Genomic DNA, 19,540 nt, shown 5'->3' with positions numbered 1-19,540 from the left:
TGCTAACATGAAGGTGTATATGATGATGTACATAAATACAATCGAATACTTATGCAAGTATGTACACAAGTAGCAACAAGGATTTAGTGAACAGAAAGGTGTATTTATGAACTGTCCATTGAGCAATTATTACTCTACCAAGGACCGGCAGTTTTGTGATGATCAGCATACATTTGTCTGTCTGCCTGTCTGTCTGTCTGCCTGTCTGACTGTCTTTATGTCTGTCTTTTCTGTCTGTCTGTCTGTTAGCAACATTACTCAAAACCAGACTGGTGTGGATCCATGGATTTCTTTATCATTGAGATAGCGGAGAAGGGGTTTCTCCTGAAGTTGACGGCTCATCTGTGGAGTCAACTTGGGTATGATGTCACAAATTTTCTGGAGTGGGGAGACGAGAATCCACTGGGCCGTCTTGACGCTGTGCTGCAGGTCCTTCTTTTCTGCCTCCGTACAACTTGAGTACCAGACTGTACCCTTGTAAGTCAGGATATTCTCTATTGTACAGCGGTAGAAGTTCTTCAGCAGCTGTTGTGGGAGCCTGGTGCATCTCAGAGTACCCAGGAAGAAGAGGAGCTGCTGGGCTGTCGTGATGAGGTGGGTGGTGTTTCTTCTCCAGGTCAGGTCCTCTGAGATGTGCACCCTGAGGAACTTAAAGCTAGAGAACCTGCTCCACCTCCACTCCGCTGATGTCAAGTCCCCTGTGAACTGTTTTGTGTGTTTTTCTGAAGTCTTTTGTTTGTATTGAGGTTCAGGTCGTTGGTCCTGCACCATGTGGAGACAGGTTAGATCTCCTCCCTGTATGAACCCTCATGACTATCTGTTTTCAGACCCACTGTGGTAGAGTTGTCTGCAAATTTTATTATGGTGTTTGAGCTGTAGGTGGGGTGTAGTCATGTTTTGTGAGTCATCATCCTTTTCTGTACTTAAGCACAATTTTGAAACATTAAAAATTACTTTCATTTTATTCCACTTTCTGCTTCTCGCCTGCATCATTTTAGAGGGAAACTGGTACATTTCATGTCACATTTGATGCTGCAGTTACCAGCTGCCAGGAGAGCAGCATTCATATGCTCAGTTTTCAGCACTCTAACTGAACAATTGATTTACAGTGTGCATAAATGATTTCAGCTTGTGTGGATTACTGCTAAAGCAACAATATTTTATTAATCTGTAGACATTTTTGAATGCATTAATTACTTTAAGTCAGTTGTAGTCATGATCACACCTCTACATCTTTGTAAAGAATCCCCATATGGACTTTTCTTTGAATGACAACCACATTACTATTGAATACAAAATTTTATGTCTTTTGTGGATAAATAAAAGATATTACAAGTTCTGAATGTTTCATTTCTGAGATTCTTGTGTTGATTTGGTATCGTAGGAGAAGTTTGCCTTCAGGGTTTTTGCCAGAAAGCCTTAGGCCAGTGTTGTGCTTTCTAAGTCCACAAGTTCACAAGCAGACCAAAGATTGTGTTCATGTAGGGCAGTCCATGTGCTGACTAAGCTACAAGGGCAAGAATGTGAATGCACAGATTATGTAGAGACAACCTACTATACATGTATGGAATACAGTCCTTCAAAGGAGCTTCTATGCATTAAAAAGTAGTAGCAGAATAATAAGAAAAGCTCTCAGAAAGCGCAGCACTCTGCTAAGGCTGTTCATTCCCCCATATAGCATTGTCAGAAATGCAGCGTATTTGTTTTTTTAGAAATGTAACATTTGTTTTGGTTATTGATTATCAGAAATCAGGACAACATAGAATGTGGCCATTTAATATAGATGTATCCACAAACAAAATGAGCGTACACTGAGACACCTGACAGGCATGTGTTATGCATGTGTATGTTACATATGGATACCAAACTGACCTAAATATGTGGCAGGGGTCGGGAGTTGATGGGACCCAGAAACACCCCCACAATTTAATCAGTTGTTCCTTGTATCATTCACAATGGATAAGTCCTGATGAATCTGCAGCAGTGGATTTGTAGTAGGATCACAATCATGTGATCATCAGCAGGCAGCTGATGTAGTGTTCACTTGTCATGGTTACAGTGACACCGTGCCGCTATCTGGTAATGATACAGAAATCTGTGGATCCAGACTATAAGCCGCATCACTGCCAAAATCTCACCACTTGGTCTTTGTGTCTTCCCTGAAAATTTCATCCAAATCTGTTTGTCCATTTCTGAGTAACGCCATGAACAAACAAACAGACAGACAGACAGACAGACAAACCAACGCTGATCGTCACATAACTCCATTATGGTGGAGTATAAACTCAGTGTATTTGGTAGGAAGAATTAAAAGGCTTTCTGTCAGAAAGGTGGGAGTTAGCTGAGGTAGTATAAGAGTGAGATAAATGTCATAATGAGGAGATCATGAATAGAATAGAACAGAATAGAATAGAATAGATACATTGTAAATGTAATTAACTTGGCATTTAGCGTATTGGACTTTTTATGATGAATCTAGCATTTGTACTATTTAAAAGAAATAAAACTAACATTTTCATTCCACTTCAGGTTTCCTCTTCTTTAAAAAAAATTCACCTCATCCAGGCTCATAGTACAAATGTACACTATGATTTATTGAACTACAATAATTCTAGAGTCTGTGCATTTGCTTGAATCAGATCTTATTTTATAATTTGGTAAAAAAATAAATAAATCTTTACCTAAGTGAAGAATTCCATTTCTAATAGTTCCAGATAATGCAGGAGCCACAAGACATAAACTCAGGAGCTAAAATTCTACCAAAATCCCCTTTATTCACATTCCTGTTGCTGCATATGAAGAAACATACAAAATAGACCCAGATTAAATTAAAAGTAACAGCTAGTTTTGTTTTGTGTGTTAAGATATGACACATTTGCTAATTACCTTGAAGCACAATGTACATCTGAAGGTTGGTAATTGAAAAATGAATTTGCACATCTGCTGGTGGCACAAGGCTTAGGATTAGCCAAGAAATGTTGCTTTGAACTATAGATAAAGTAAAGGTAAAAGCAAAACAGCTTAAGGGCAGTGAGACCAGCTGACCAACACTGTCATCCCACCTGTCATAAAACCACAGCTGCTGTTTAACACGGCAGTTTTCCCATACAGTCAGGTGGCTTTAATAAAGCCAAGCCAGCTTGCTGTGAGATATGAATGCCCGTCCTGAATTTGGTGATGGCCTTTGATGATAAGAGATAGCTGGGAACGACGGAAACGTCACCCAGTTAACCTGCTCTATGTGACAAAACAGATAAGACAAACAGGAAATGGCTTTTCATCCGCCTGCCATGCTATCTCAATTACGATTTGATTTCATGTACATGTGGAAAATCTCCTGCGTGTGTGTAGATGCTTCGGCGTTATGTGATTTATTTATTTATTTATTTTAAAGAAATCGATTTTTTAGGGCTTCAGATCAAGCAGAGAGCTAAAAGTGAGTAGCATTGCTTGGGAAGGAGCTGAAAGTGTCCAGGAAGAGAAACGGGAGCAGAGGCATGCCACAAATGTCAAAATAATACGTTATTATTTGCACTCAGACTCTGCTCTGCTCTCTGTTTTTAGTGTCTGTCCCATCTTATATTTGTTATTCGGGAAAGGTGCCCTGTAACTGAGGATGAGATGCATTGTGAGACTTTGCTGAATGTCAGAGCTGAGCTGGGGGAAGAAGCAACACCTTAAAAATGGCTGCTGCCTCCAGACATGACACAAATGGCAAAGATGGTGCCAAGGTGACCTGGCACCGGAGGAATGGCTCTTCATCTCTGTGCTCCAGGAGTGTGAAGATGTTACATGTGGCCTGAGGGCCTTTGCTGCTTATGTGCAGTATCTAATTAGAATAGCAAAATGTACAAAGCAACTAACTGTAGAAAACATTCTGTCCTGCTTTGTGGGTGCTAAAGGTCATGGAAACATCGTGATCATCCCAAACAAAACAAACTACAGTGTTCTTCTACTTACAAGCATCATTGCAGAAATATGAGAGGTATTATGCCAGTACTGTGAGGATTAGCATGATAGCAATTTTTGATTTTAATAATACATCTGATTATGTTACAGTTGCTGTGCATACAACAGAACATAAAGTTATAAAATCCCAAAGGGATATTGGAGGAATATCCATTTTTTCATCAGGAATATTACAAGAAAATATAGGGAGGATGTATTGGAAAAGAAGGCAATCACATGAAAGCGTTGCAGGTCGTGTCTGAAAATGTCAGAGTTCAATCAGTGCTGAAATGTGTGGGCTTGATTTAGAGCTTTGTCAACAATCAGAGGAAGCCCTGAACCCTGCACCAGTAATCCACCAAACAAACTACAAATACCAACCTCGACTCAGTCTGGCAGTCAAGAACATGATGCATCTTTTTTTCTGTTACAGGCAGAATCATTCTAATAAGTCAAAATCTTTGATGGAGGGATTTGTCTTTGATTTCCAGGAGAAGGCAGACAGCAAAAGACCATGGTGTGTGTTTTGACAGGTCATGCAGAAGTCAAGCGGTGGGTGACTGCGGTCCAAACTTTAGAGAGAAGTCGTGGAACAGCTGCAGACAGAAGCTACAGTTGTGTGATTAGACCATCATTCTCTCAGTCCTAATTATGTGGAGCTGGAACAGAAGCAGGAGGCTGAGGAGACCCTGCGTCATTAGCTTTAATCAACCCTGGATACCCTGAAACAAAAACAGCACGCACACACACACGCACACGCACACGCGCACGCGCACGCGCACGCGCACACGCACACGCACACACGCACACGCATGCACAGGCTGCCTGACGGAGAGTCAATACCTGACATTCATCATTTCAGTCCAGCCAGGCTCTTTAATTAGTGCAATGAATTCCCTACATGGCTCCAGTCACCTGCTATCTAAACAGGGTTTGCTTTTGAGGTTTTGCTTTGTCTAGACACTGTTTAATGAATAAATGGTCAGGGCAGCCAGGCTTTCTTCTCCTGTTGGTGAATATTAAAGTAAAGGAGGAATGCATAACTTCAGAATTCTAGATGAGAAGCAGAATAACAACTGACTTGCTTTCTGCTGACAAATACCTGACGCTGAATCTGTTCCTAAAACGATTAAGCTTTATTTTGTGATGTGTCTCTGGTGTCTGAAATGTGCAAGATGATTACGCACGTGGAGCACAGCCAAACCACGGGCCCAGTCCACAACAAGTGTCGTGTGGTACGGTGTATGTGAGTGATGCAGGATATCATCAGTATGGATGTCACAGTCCCTGAATGACGTAAACCAGCTCTCTCTTGAATGCTGCACATGTATGACTGCACAGAAAGGGCAATTTACATAAATTACTAGTTGTGGAAGCAGCTGTCCTGCACCCCATCAGTACGATATTAGACATGATGGGGCCTTGATTGGCTGTTCTGAGAGCAGCAGAGGGACGGCAATCATAGACCCACTTACTGGTCGTTTTCATGTGTTTGGTTATGTCAAGACGCTGTCCAAGTTTTCCATATGCTTAGTCATCGACCTCCAGCTTGTGTTGGGGTCATTCTTCATTTGAGAGTGAAAGATATTTAAATAAAACCTCATTAAATGGTGATCATGGGTCTATTTAAAGTTAATCCTTCTGCCTTTGCCGACGTGTGCATGACATTGTTATGTGGAATACAGGATGGGCTTGTGGGATACAGTGACCCCTGGAGGCCAAGAGTTGTACTGCTACAAGAAGAAAGGAATAAAAAGAAGTCTGCATGTGCACATACACTACCAGTCACAAGTTTGGACACCCCTTCTCATTCAGTGTTTTACTGAAGATATCAAAGCTATAAAAGAATACATATGGAATGATTTTGCAAACAAAAAATTGTTAATCTTCAGTATTAATCTACAATGTAGAAAATAGTACAAATAAATACAAAGCACTGAATGAGAAGGTGTGTCCAAACTTTTCACTTGTAGTGTACATACAGAAATTCTTCTTCTTCTTCTTCTTCTTATTATTATTATTATTATCATTATTATCATCATCGTCGTCAACAACAACAACAACGATAATATTATTAAAGCTTCTTGAGACAATCTGAATTGTAATTGGCACTATGTAAATAAGAATTAAATTAATAATAATAATAACCATAATCAGAATCTTAATTGGACTCCAAACAAAAGCTTACTGATGTCTATTACTGCTATTATTACTGCTGCTGTTAATAACAACAACAACAACAACAACAACAATAATAAATATACAATTCTTGTATTTTTCTGTATTCTGTCATGTATTTTTTTTATTTCAATTTATTAATGAATTTTTCAAAAATAGATATGAGGAAGAAACAGACCGGCAGTCATACTGGAAAGTACCCCGTGCAGACTGAGCTATTGTTGTTTAGTTACAGTTTAATGAAACGCGGAGGATGAAATTTGTCCCTCGTCGGTGTCCGTACCTCGTCGATTGAGTCAGGAAGTTGCTGCAACGTTTTTCATTCATTCTGTACTGTCTCTGCATGCAGTATTGATGTTGGAACATTTGGTAACTGCTCCATTTCAAAATGCGTAGAAGACCCGAAGCTCAGTCCTCAACCAATGAGCCTGCCGGTGCTAATAAAAAGGTATTTTAGCGGCAGGAAGCTGCTACATGTCACTGTTTGTGTTTGCTAACATTAGCTGACTGATCCCAAAAGATAACATGTTCATGTGTCGTCGTCCTGGTCAAAAGCTGTTATCAGAGTATGTCTGCTATTTTACACTACCAAAGTGAAGTAGAACATGAAACGGTGTCTGCCAGCTTTCCTGAACCGAATCCAGAGAGTAGAGGAGCCAAATCTGCTTGAAAAAAACAGAAATATTAATCGCTCTTTGCTTATTTACAACCTACTTACTTCTAAGTCAGTTCGTTATTCATGTTTTCGCCACTCATAAATAAACGTTAAATTCGGCATACACATAAACAGCTTCCATATTATCTGGAGTATTTTAGCATGTCTCACTAAAACATGCTGTCATAACCACTATTTACATTTTTGACAGAAATCAGGCATTAATACATTATTATATATCAAAGAACTTACTATTTTGATTGCTAATGCAATATAATAAGTCCAAGCTTTAAGAAAAGCAGTTTTAATTCATGTTTAGATTCAGGTGCTGAGGTTAATGTGTGAGTTAATGTTCCATTTTCTTTTTTACATGAACTAGAATCCTGATCAGAGACTACACGGCCAAGCTGAAGCCAAAGGCAGAGTGTCATACAGCTCTGTGCTCATAAACATTGGAAAGTGTTTACTGTTAATCATCATCATCCCTCCGTTCCTCAACTATGCGTCACTGCAGAGAGAAGGACAGATGCTCTTGCCCAAAGGTTATTTTATTGAAGTGTAATAAAATCATTATTTCTGTTTGTTTTTTTTTTTCAAGATAACCTGCCAAACAGGTTTTTCACATATTTATTCAATGTTTTATTTATTCTTCCTTAATTTGTCAGCAGGTTTTTGAAGTTCTAAAAGCTGAATAAGATCTTTGTCTTTTTATTTTTCTCTCTCTGACATCCAGGCGGCCAGATTGTTGATGTTGGTTTGGGTCAAAAGATGCTCCTTTTGTGTAAAGGACGAGGAAGCCCTGTCGGTAATAAATTGTCTGCTTTTTGTGGCACATGACTGTTTCTGGCTTGTTTGTGTCTTCAAACTGAGCTCTGCCTAACCAAGCTGTGTTTCTGTAGTCATCCTAGATGCACCGACTGGAAAGTCCTCAGACATTTGGTTTCATGTCCAAGAGAGTGTTTCCGCACTGACAACGGTGAGGAACTGACTTAGTCATTCTGCTTTAAATTAGATCAATAGGTTTTGAAATAGTGGATTTTTTTCGTTTATATGTTAAATCCAGTGGACTCATTAAAAACTGAAATAAATATCTCATTTGAGTCGTATTTGTAAGACATGCTGAGGGTAAGTTTGCACTGACACTGGCTTTGCCTTTGTCAAGTGAATCCACTGTGGTGACCTTTCTGTGGAAGCGGCTAATACTAATGTGGCCGTGTTGTTTGTTGTTAGGGTCATGTAGGGATAGTCCTTGCAGTAGCTCTGCCACATCCTCTCTGCTCAACAAGGGCTCAGCACAGCAGAAAGTCGAGGCTGACAGCCTGCCCCATGTTGTTTGTCTGAAATGTGACCCAAATGAGGTCACAGCACAGGCTTGTTGGGGAAAGGCCCAGATACATCTGAACAACTAAATTGCATAAGCAGTGACAAAACACAAATGTAGTGGCGTAAGCGTACTGTTTACACCTCTGTCTGTGTCTTTGCAGAGCTACTGAGCCATTGTGCATATTTAAAGTGCTTACACAGGATAGGAATGGGCAGGGCTGTTTTGAAAGCATCTCATGTGTATGTAAAGCATGAGGAGACTTAGAAAAACATCTCAACCTGTGCTGTCCCTGTTTGTCACCATGCTCAGGTTTGCACCTACGACAGAATGGGACTGGGCTTCAGCAAGCGACTGATGCAGAATGAGACCACAGGAACAGAGAAAGTTTGGGGCATGTCAACGACTGGACGGTGAGGTTACCACGTTAAAGCTGGCTGTCACTGTCAGGAGTTATGACGCAGTGTGTGGAAACACTTCCTTTAGTCGTACTTGCTGCTGTACACAAATTCTGTATTATAAAATATAATGTCGGTGTTTCAAAGCGCTGGCAATGTTTGAGTTTGTAAAATTAATTTGTGTAAATTGAAAAGAACATGTGATGTTGAGAAGCTGGTAGGCCTATCATCTGGGGAGTAGAAGACTGCATTAGCTTTGGGATCTCACTGGATCCTCTTTACTATGATTGGAAAGAGCAGTGAAAAGTAAATTGCAGATCCAAGGATTTAGTGCTAACCACAAAGAAAGAGTCAACAAATAGAGTTGATAAGAAGATTATAGTGGATTTTCACAATACAAAAAACAAAACAAGTCAAGTCAGACATTTGGACAAAATTCTCAGTACAGAGATGAAAAGAAAAGAAAAGAAATTGGACTTAGTTGCAACAAATGTTCCAATACATTGATACCTTCTTGATAGCTTAACGCGCACAAATCTGTCACCTTTGGGTTAAGGTGACATATCTCCTGAGAACTGACAAAACAATTCATTATCAAAATAATTGAAGAATACGTTTCTGTTAAACCAATTAATGAAGTATATGTATTCATACTCTTTCAATTCAAGTTTTTAAATGTCTTTGATCAGCAAACAACACAATCCAGAACAAGACAACATAAAATTCAAAATAAGGCCTCCAACAGCAGTTAATCCAAGTAAAATAAGGGAAAGCAATAAAATATTGGTTCAAAAGCCAAAGGGCAAGTGAATAAATTTAATACTACATATTCAAAACTGAACAAATGAAAGACAAGACAGATATAAAATGAGGACATTTTCTGGACTTCTGTCATTTTGTAGAAATTCAGACCAAACCTCTTCCCTTTGTAATTATTAATTTTCATCAATTTAGGACTGAAAACAGGCTAAACATCAGTTTTACCCACTGAGTAGAGATGGCCTTTGTCTGAGTTCCAGTGCAGGAGAACAGTCCTTAAAGTGCCACTAAAGACAACTCCTAAACAAGTCCACTTTTTAGTTTGGCAGCAGGTGGGACCTGGCTCCTTTTTCTGGCACTGGTTTATGCGACCACTCTCCAATACATTTAGGTTTTTATTTCCAATGAGGAGGAAAAGAAGAACAGTTCCGCATTCAGCATCAGTTCTTTCACATTGTGTATGCTGTGACAGTCACACAAAGCGAAGCGAAGCTAAAAGCCTATCCTGCTGCAGTACAGAACAGTAACACACCTCAAATTCAGTTATTTATTTTTAAAGCAGAGGGAATCAGTGTTTCCTTGATGAAGTGGCTGTTCAGAACTTCTCATTGATGTTCTCATGTGTGCCCCTTCCTCACACACCCTCGGCCAATCCGCCCTGCCTCACACTGCAGCCGGATTGGACTCTAATCTTCCAGTCTCTGACATCGTAACACATTTTTCGAGCCTTAGACATGCCTAAGGGCTGAGCAGGCGTGATTCTCCGCGGTCAGCAGTCTAGTTTACCTTGGCATCTGGCCCAGAAAGTGGCCTGCCGCCTGTTTGAGATGCATGCAATCAATTTGCCGGAATTCAATATCTGAAGGAGTTTGATGACTACCTAACCTTAACCCTGCGAGTCTTGTGAAATCTCTTCATTTTGGTGTGACACCTCAGGTTTGATTTATTAGCACAACAAACCCGGGACAGCAGATGGCTCTCAGAGAGGAGCTGCTGCACCTCATGTAATGCTGATGCTCCCCCTGATGATAGAAGTTTGCTGCTGATTGTTTTTCCTGCGGTGTTTTGCAATGGAAAGGAGCCAGCAGTCCCCTCCTCTCTGCTGTCATTCGGGTCTCAGCAGTGCTGTTTATATTATCAGGATCGTGATTAAATAGAAAACTACTGCCAACCTTGCTTTTCGTTCAGTTACTTCTATTCTTTATTGTAATTTTAGGACAGAATATGCTGCATCTCTGTCGTCTGCCCTCTTAAGTCATTTTTGCTTCTTAATAATGACTCTCCAATGAGTTCTTTAAAAACCCGTTAATGAGCAAATTAGAGATTAATGAGATTAATGATGGCCTGTTGTATTCATCTTTCATGCTGGGAGCCCTAGTGCCACCAAGCTGAATAAATAACCTCCCTGGCCCAGTTCGCAGCGTGCCGCGGTTTGGAGCTGAGACTGATGACTGTTGCTGTCTTCCAGGATGGTGGATGATCTGTACCGGCTCCTGGAGGCTGCTGGGATAGCTAAACCCTTCATCCTGGTGGGGTCCGAGCTCGGTGCGCTCAACGGCAGGTTCTACAGCCACATTCATGATGTGTAAGTATTGTAGCCTAGCCGCGCTAGACAACCCACGGCAACGAATTTAATTCTCTGCCAGGGTGGGTCTAGTTACCCTCCATAAGGCTCGAGGTTGGATTCTCCTAAAACTGGCCGGACCAATCACCATGAAGTGTAGAGTCAGAAGGCGGGCGTAACGAAGTGACGACAGAGGCGTGACGATTCTGACAGAAACAACCGGCGCACAATAAACAGTTATCTTTGGACTCGGCTTTGGCCACAGCCCTTAAAGATTCGCTCTAGGAACTACGTCAGCCTATTCGTTGCGCTGATTGGTTGTATACCTACCCAATTGCTGCAGAGTGATTTGATAGACAACCTTTTAGCCCGCCTCCCTCCCTGTCGAGCGTGCCTAGACCCTTGTGTCTTCAGAGCTGGGTCTAGCGCGGCTAGGCTATAAGTATTGTACAATGGCAGTAAATGTAGGATGTTACAGGAAGAGTGCTGCTAATAATGCAAAACATAAATGTGTATAATACCTTCTGTGGCTCTGAAAAAGCTTTCTAAAGAAATAACTGTTTAGAATTATCTTAAGTTAGGCAGAAGAAAGTCTGCACTAGAAATGTGGGTGATGAAAATTGGAAGTTGTGGACATTTTGTAAGTGGGTAGGATAAAAAAGAAATGATGCTGATGTTCCACAATAGGTAGACAAATATGCTGGCTTGTGGTATGTGGTTCAGCCAAAACTGACCTTAAAAAGGATACAATAACCCGTTATGACAAACAGAGCTGCCTCTCTTACCTGTGCAATTTTGTCAGTGAGAGAAATAGGCAGAGTAAAGTATATTTGGAAATATTAAAGTTCTTGGTGACAGATATCCACCACAACCGTTAGTTTGTCACTCTAAAATTTATTTCAGGGCATGTATTTATATATACTGAAAGAAAATTTCAGGATTTTCTTTATTTCCCATTATAAAGTACTTGTTGTGGAAGTTCAGCGAGGTTGAGGAAGCGGACACGGAGAGACACTCTGGAGACTTAGGTGACTTAACTTGTGAGTAAGGTTTACTGACATCAGGAGAAATGACACCGACAGAGCAGCTGTACAGGCAAGCAATGCCAGCATCAGTTCTGAGGATTCTACAGACAACTCATCTGCTTAGTCACAACAGAATAGACGATATCTGAATAGCTGAACTGGTTGAGCAGGTGAATCATAAACAGGCCTACGGTTCCCAGTGCAGCAGTCTGGGTTCGATTCCAGATCACGGTCCTTTGCTGCAGGTCTTCTTCCTGCTTTCCTGTCTGTCACTTGACTAAACCTGTCTAATAAAGCCAATGAATAATAATAAAAAAAGAATAGACAATGTCTAATCCTCTGCATTGCCTGCCTGTCTAAAGGCTATGATGATGTTAGAAAGGGGAAGAGTCATTTACCTTCACAATACTGGATATCAAGGCACAGTATTAGATCCACAGAATATTATTACTTACATATACAATATATATATATATATATAAATTATTCTAAGTAAGATAATGTGAATGCTCATATAACAATACTAGAAAAATCTATATTCCAACATACAGTTGCCAGAAAGGAAGGGAAAACTAAAAGGCTAATATTAAAATCAATTATAAATAATTGGAATTGATTGTATTTTACATCCTTACTAAATGATAATTGGCAGGTACGTCTGTATTTATGTTAACACGATGATCAGTTTGTCAGAGCTGAAGAGGGAAGTAACTGCAGCACATAGTATGCTACAGCAGAGTTTGTTGGAAACTCATTGTAGACATTCCTAGAAGGTGTCAAAGAAAAGTTCCAGATGTTCCCAACAAAAACAGAACTCTGTTGTCAGAAGAAGATTGCAGGCTAAAAAAAATCTATTTTATCATAAATTTTCCCGTATGATCCATGATATAAATCACTTCTTTCTCTGCAAAATCTCAAGACAAAATGTTGATTTTTTGGGGGGGGGATATAAACTGTTGCCTTTTAGTGGGGCAGATTAATTCAATATTCCATAAGAATCTTTCACTTGGTGATACAAGCACCAAATTTGACACAAATGATGTTTAGGATGTGCATTTTAAGAAAAGTACGTTATCCAGCTGAAAATCCGAGATGGCCACCAGTTTAGTTGTCTGGACAGCTCTTCCACCCATTGCTCAGACTTGTGAGCAGTTGACAAAATGTGGCTGCAAGACTGAATGTCGAGGACGATGCAAATGCTATTGCTTCAGCCTGAAGTGTACACAGTTGTGTGCCTGCAAATGTGAAGACGAGAAGAAGAACCAGTCGAAGCTGCACATCAACAGCAAGTCGTTTCCTGACTCAAACAACACACAAGTCTTATAAGTTTTTTCTCACATTGTTTGTAAAACAGAGAATCGAAGTCAACGTTACCCTATATATCGGTAAAGTGTAATCCCCATTTTATCATCATAGTATTCAGTAATTTTGATTTTCTAAATGCAGAATTGGACTTCTCACACTCAAAAACATATATTTTGATGTATAGACCATCAAAATAGGACTATTTAATCAAAAAATAGTTCAAACACCGCTGAAACCGCTTTGAATGGCGGCCATCTTTAAAAATGGCGGCTATTTTGTATTTTCAAGTGGATAACGTACTTTTCCAAGAGAGTAAGTTCTGAAGCACATGTGTGCCAAATATGGTGTTTGTATCACCAAGTGAAGTATTGTTTCAGCAATCTGCCCCACTATTTCCCCAGTAGCTAGGTGGAGTGAGGCTATTATCCTTTTACATTTTCATTTCTATATAAAAACCACACTGGCAGCTGTGCAATAAGAACAGGTAACATGCAGACAGTCCAGTTCTACCAGGTCAAGTTATTTGTCCCTGGGTTTTTCAACCTGAGGACAGATTGTTTACAGCATCCTTCCACTTCATGATTTGTCAGTCAGTACTCATATCAAATGCCCACACTTCTGTAATTTCTTTCTCCCAATTCCTGTACTGTCTTCAGCTGCCTTTTTGCTGTTTTGAAATCAGGATGAGTGCTAGCATCTGAATCTCCAGGAGTCACACTTTGCTTTCCTTCTTCTAAAGCTTTCATCCGCTGTGATGCCACTTTTTGTGTTGTTACAAACTTTACACAGTGACGTGTTCGATGTCAGACTTTGTTTTCATGAGTACTTTTCTTCTGACTGTTTTGTAAAGCTCAGATGTGTGACTCCAAAGAGATGTGGTGGTGCACGTTACGTTACTGCTGACTTGACTGTCACTGCTGAAGCTGGTGTTGTTTCAGAGGCAGCACATGTATCAGTTTTCCAGTTCAGACATGTACAACGACACAGGACTAGAACTTACATGTGGGACATCTCTGTCCTTTGCTGTTTCTGTTGGGCCCAGTCTGTTTTTAACACAACTGTGTGGTTTTTAATTCATCTCTTGCAGGTTCCCAACTTTATGAAAGTGCAGTACTAAATCAATGCCAGTGAGTACACCGATGAGGCAGTTTAATAAAACAGAATAGAACAGATCTTTATTGTCGTTGTTAAACAGCAACTAAAGGCAGTTTTGCAAATATATAAATAGACTAAAATAAAATAAGAATTCAACGTGTATTATTATTTCTTAAAAACGGCAGTCCATCAAAAATCTAATTCAGTAATAAGGCTTTTGTTCTTCTTTTTAAAAAAAATATTACTTCACTGCTTCATTGCTTTTTTAAATTGCCAACAAAACCAAGAATGTGTTCTTCCACTCACAGTTTGTGTCTCTCATCAATAAGCTTGTTAGTTTCTGTTGAAAACATAAATAAAGACAAAACACATGGAGTAGTTTTATTATTTAAAAAAATAGAAGAAGAATGTCCTGAAACATCTGCAGATTTTAGTAAACGTCACTGAAACTAGACTGCAGAGTGAAATAGGTTTGTGCTGTAGGTTAATAGATGCTCCACTACAAGGATGTTGTGTGTGCCGTAAATTAACTACAGCTAATAAAGGAACACGTCATTCTGGAGATGAGAAAAATGTCAACCTCGACCACATTCATCATTCTGTTGTCTAACAAATCTTTCATAAAATTTAAAGATGACTTGTTTTACAATTACTTGACAGCATAAGGTGTGCAGGTCTTCTCTAACTCGCGCTTTGCAAAATACATTCCAGGGTCCATTCCCATCGTCCCCCGTAACTCAGCCATCTCTGAGACATCGTAGTGATTAACGTGACATGTAGCCCATACCAGGGATGAAAGATTTAGTATTTAATCAGGCACGATGTTGCCACCGTTAAGGGAGAAAATTAAGTAGTGGTGTGTGGATGACACCTCTCCAAACGGAAATATTGCCTCTGGATCTGGTGTATGTGTGGTCATCTGTCTGTGGGGGTACGGGACAGACAAATCCACGGAAAGACAGATGGGATGACGCCATCCATCTCACACTCATTATGGCACAGGCCAGGAGGGTAAAGTGGACAAGGGTAGTCAATGAGTCTTACTCATCTGAGTGAGTATGTTCTCTCTTTGTCCTCAGGCAAGTGTCAGACCTGGTGCTGATTGATCCCATCCCAGAGGATGTTTTTGAAGAGGACCAGTGGAAGGAGTACTGGTGAGTTTGAAGCAGGATTTGGGGACGTAGGAAGGACAGAACTGGAGAACCAGCTAGAGAGGAAGGCACTGAGGATGAGAGATGTTGAAGAAGCAGAAGCTGGGGAGGGATGTGGAAAAAACTAAATGGGAAAGAAGATTGAGAAAAGAGAAGCGTGAAAAAAGAAGCGAGGAGGACGATAAGGAGCTCTGAAGGGCAGAGAGGAGCAGATAAAAAGCGAGAGGCTGGGAGGAGGAGAAGAAAAGAGGGAAGTGTATGAAGAAAAAACAGGATTAGGATGAGTAGAAGGGAGGAGAAGGCAGGAGTGTGTTTCATGAGTAAAGCTCCACACTCTTCCTGTATTGGCTTTTATGGCAAGAACAGTTGATTATCTTTGCTGGGTGGGGCTCATTAGCATGATTAATTGGAGGCCAAAGAAGCTCATTAGCTGATCGCAGTCTTTTAGCGTGAAACAGATGAGGGGGGAGCGAGGGTTGTGGCGGTGGTTGGGACTGAGTGACAAAGTGTAATAACACTGCTTTAATCCCCTGGCAAGATATATGTCAAGTGGTAGTCATTGTCACAGCATATATCTCATTATGCATTAATTATCATACATGGGGGACGGGTTGTTATTAATGACAACCAAGAGAGCGGAGGAGGCCTGTTGGTAGAAGTGTCAGTTATGCAACACTAACTGTTTACAAGTACAGCATGTCATGTGTAATCTTTAAAAGGTATTTCACTGCTGCACAGATTATAATTAATCAGCTGTATAATTTAGCAAGCCATGTAAAGCTTTTAGATGTAGCTGACAGTCCAGCAGCAGGCCGACAACATAAACAGATCTCTGGACTTCATTGTTTTTGTCACAGATTTTATTGCTTCAAACCCAGTAGAGATTTTTCTTTCAGAAGCATCTGTCATTTGAAATTTATTTTCCCCAGTAAATGGTCACAAACAAACTATGTAGGTTAAAAGAAAAGATAAAAGTCCAAAACAGAAGGAAACAAGAAAAGCACTGAGAGAGCAGTACTCCGCTAAGAGGGCTCATTCCCTCATATGGCATTATCAGAAATGCAGCATTTTTTATTAGTTACGGATGATCAGAAATCTCAGCACCATATAATGTGGCTATTTAATATATAGTGGTGGAAAAAAGTTTTTGGGCACGCTTAAAATTTTACACAATCCCAAATGTTATCTTAAAATATTTGTGGAAAAATCTTTTTTGTGTTTCAAAAGGTGTGGCTGCATTAGACAGACACAAACAAATACAAATTATGTTTTTTTAAACAAGAAAAACTAACAAAACTAAATTCTAAAATTTGAATCAATCAATTTTAAGTTTTTTTGGGGGCTTTTTTAGGATTTGTTTAGTATTGTGGCTGAGACAGACAGACAAACGTACGCCGATCATCGCATAACTCCGTCACGTTCCTTGGCAGAGTAGTAAGATTTTTTGACATAGTGTTGTGCATGCCTAACATGAGCGTATTAGCTTTGTCACTGAGAGTATGTTGGCATGCAAGCATTAATCTTTCAACAATACAGTTTGTAGTTTACAATACTTTTATTTGTGTTCTTCTAAAGTGTAAAGATTAGATTTGTGTGTCATTAACATTTAGTGAGTAATATTATGACTGAAGAATACAAAATGTATATAGAAGCCTGATTTAACGAGTCCTGGATTTTATACAATAATGTAAGTGTTGATTCCAGCATATTTTTTTTATTTCAGACATGTTTTTATCTTTAAGATCAGTTAGTATAAATATACTTTATACAAATTTGTAAATATTTGACAGAAGTTGGGTTGTCTGGTATAACTTAAGTCCCAAATTCTGCACCTTTTTTTTTTTTTTTTAGCAAATTAATAAAAGTCTCGCATATCCCCAGAATGTGTCTTTCAATCTTTCAGCTCAGGATACTGCAAACAGGATTTATTTTACCATGACTGCGTTACACATGGTTTTTCTAAACTGGCTGTTTCAGTGTCTTTAGCTTTAAATGCAGCTGAACTGTCCACCCTTCCTTCAGGAAGAACACTCTCCCTGTGTTTCTTATTGACAGCACAGAGCAAAACAGTTGACAATACGGCAGCTGACACAGACATAGATGTGTAAGACCAGGACTTTGTTGCTTCTAATTTTATCTCTGAGCCGTTATTTTATATAAAAATGTCACTGAATTCACAGTGAAGCTGTTGTCTTTTTTCCCATGCATGGTGAGTTTGTCAGACAACGTTGTGGTTATAAAATCACTGCTTTTGTGGTGCAGCGCTGCAGTTTGGAAGGAGATCTGAGGTGATTGCTGGTTACCATGCTTTGTTTCAGTTGCTATCATGTGCTTATTCCCTTGTCTGACAACAGAAACAGAAAAATACTTTGCATAACAGCTTTATTGGGAATTTGGCTCTATTAAAATGTAGTCTATGTGCATACACATACTACAAGAAAACTAAACAGATGTAAAGGGTTGACGTGACTGTGTTTAGAGCCAGTGTTCTCCAGGTACTCCAGGTTCTTCCCACAGTGCAAAAACATGCTGAGATTGGTAACTCTGAATAGTCTGTAGGTGTGAGTGTGATTGTTTGTCTCTATATGTAGTCCTATGAACTCCTGGTGACCTGTCCAGTGTCCTCTACTTTCACCATTGTTCAGCTGGGATCGACTCCAGCCCTAATGAGGATTAAGCAATAATGGATGGATGGTTATAAAATAATTTTTAATATGTTGGAAAGCTTCACATGTTTGATTTATGCACCAAATAAACCAGAATTGACCTAACATTGAGCCTTGAGGAACCCCACAAGTAATCTTGAACAATTTTGAATTGCATTTATTTACCAGAACATGATACCATCTTTTTTGAAAGTATTATTTTTTGGGCATTTTTACCTTTATTAGATAGCACATTGAGAGAGAGATAGGAAACATGGTTAGAAGAGTGGGGGAACAACATGCAGTAAATTGACATGAGCTGGACTCAAACCCATAACCGCTACATCAGGGACTATAGCCCTGCTCAGGGGTCGACCGCCCAGCCAACTGAGCTATCCGGGCGCCCATATTGATACCATCCTCATTTCTGAACATTGGTGACAGTGATCTAAGAATCAATGCCTTGTTATTTTCTAAATCAAAAACTGGATTGCAGTTCCCATAGTGTACTATATTATGCACTGTCATCTGGAATCACTAACAAGGAGTTAATACATGCTGAACTGTGGCAGAAAAAGGTATGGTAGAATTAATGGTAGAAGCTTGACTAGGGAGTCATGCCCAGGAAGAATTAGTGCATCCATAGATCCATCCAGCAATATTAGTTCGCAGCTTATATAAGCACAAGTCAAGCCAGATAAGAAATGGATCCCTGAAAATGGCCTAATTTGTACGTGACTCGAAGTGGAGCAGCACCATTTATCAGGGGTATGTGTCCAATTATCCTCTGATTAATAGGCATTCATTTCACTGAGTACATGACAGTGCAGCCACAATCCAATTACTGTGTGGAGAAGCAATGTAGAAATGAAATAAACCACAGACTTGCATTTAGTCAGTAAAAAACTATTTTATCATCTATGCTTGATTTTCCACGGCGGAGTAAAAATAGAAGCAGGGATGGCATATACAGTATTAAGATGTAATATATGCAGCACAACTCCACTCACTGCAACATCCCAGTGCTGTTTGCATTCACCAACCTGCTTTTCATCCTGATTTTCCTCTCTCTTTTTTTGTTCTGCAAGGTTGCATGTTGGTGTGTGTTTCTCCCTCTTAGACATGGGTTTATTAGCTGTCGGAGGTCTTACGCTATTTGGTACACAAGATAAGTAATGCAGAGGGGAGCAGGTCTGCACCTGAGCAGGATTGTGGGGAGACGGTATCAGCTTTGCACTGGGACTGGAGGATTTACACATCAAAGACCAGCTCATTAACAGAGGCTCACTCCCAAAATTAGTTCTGTTACATCCGTACAAAATGAATCCGCACCATCTCCTGAGGATGGCGTGGAAGTGTGTGTCTGTGTGTAGGCGTTTGTTGTGCGGACTTGTTGTAAGGGGTCAGCTTTCTTATTTGGGATTTTCCTCTGCAGATGTCGCAGCATGTGTCTCATTTCTGAGCGAGCATAGATAATGCTGCCTGATGAAAAATCA

The 19,540-nt window shown here is 39.9% G+C and overlaps 1 protein-coding gene across 2 annotated transcripts in view; it reads left to right on the top strand.

The window, feature by feature from the left end:
- The first annotated feature begins 6,402 nt into the window (after positions 1-6,402).
- Positions 6,403-19,540, top strand: part of si:dkey-122a22.2 (uncharacterized) — a 30,849-nt gene continuing 17,711 nt past the window's right edge. For both annotated transcript variants that reach the window (XM_022204235.2, XM_022204226.2), the window contains exons 1-7: positions 6,403-6,574; positions 7,161-7,323; positions 7,515-7,586; positions 7,681-7,757; positions 8,415-8,515; positions 10,728-10,844; positions 15,328-15,402. In XM_022204235.2, the coding sequence (XP_022059927.1) occupies positions 6,515-6,574; positions 7,161-7,323; positions 7,515-7,586; positions 7,681-7,757; positions 8,415-8,515; positions 10,728-10,844; positions 15,328-15,402 (665 nt within the window). In that variant the 5' untranslated portion in view covers positions 6,403-6,514. The remainder of the gene's footprint in view (positions 6,575-7,160; positions 7,324-7,514; positions 7,587-7,680; positions 7,758-8,414; positions 8,516-10,727; positions 10,845-15,327; positions 15,403-19,540) is intronic.

This window comes from Acanthochromis polyacanthus, chromosome 12 (assembly GCF_021347895.1).
Source record: "Acanthochromis polyacanthus isolate Apoly-LR-REF ecotype Palm Island chromosome 12, KAUST_Apoly_ChrSc, whole genome shotgun sequence".
NCBI lineage: Eukaryota > Metazoa > Chordata > Actinopteri > Pomacentridae > Acanthochromis > Acanthochromis polyacanthus.
Note: the sequence above shows the minus strand (reverse complement) of the source record. Positions and strands in the feature narration are given on the sequence as shown.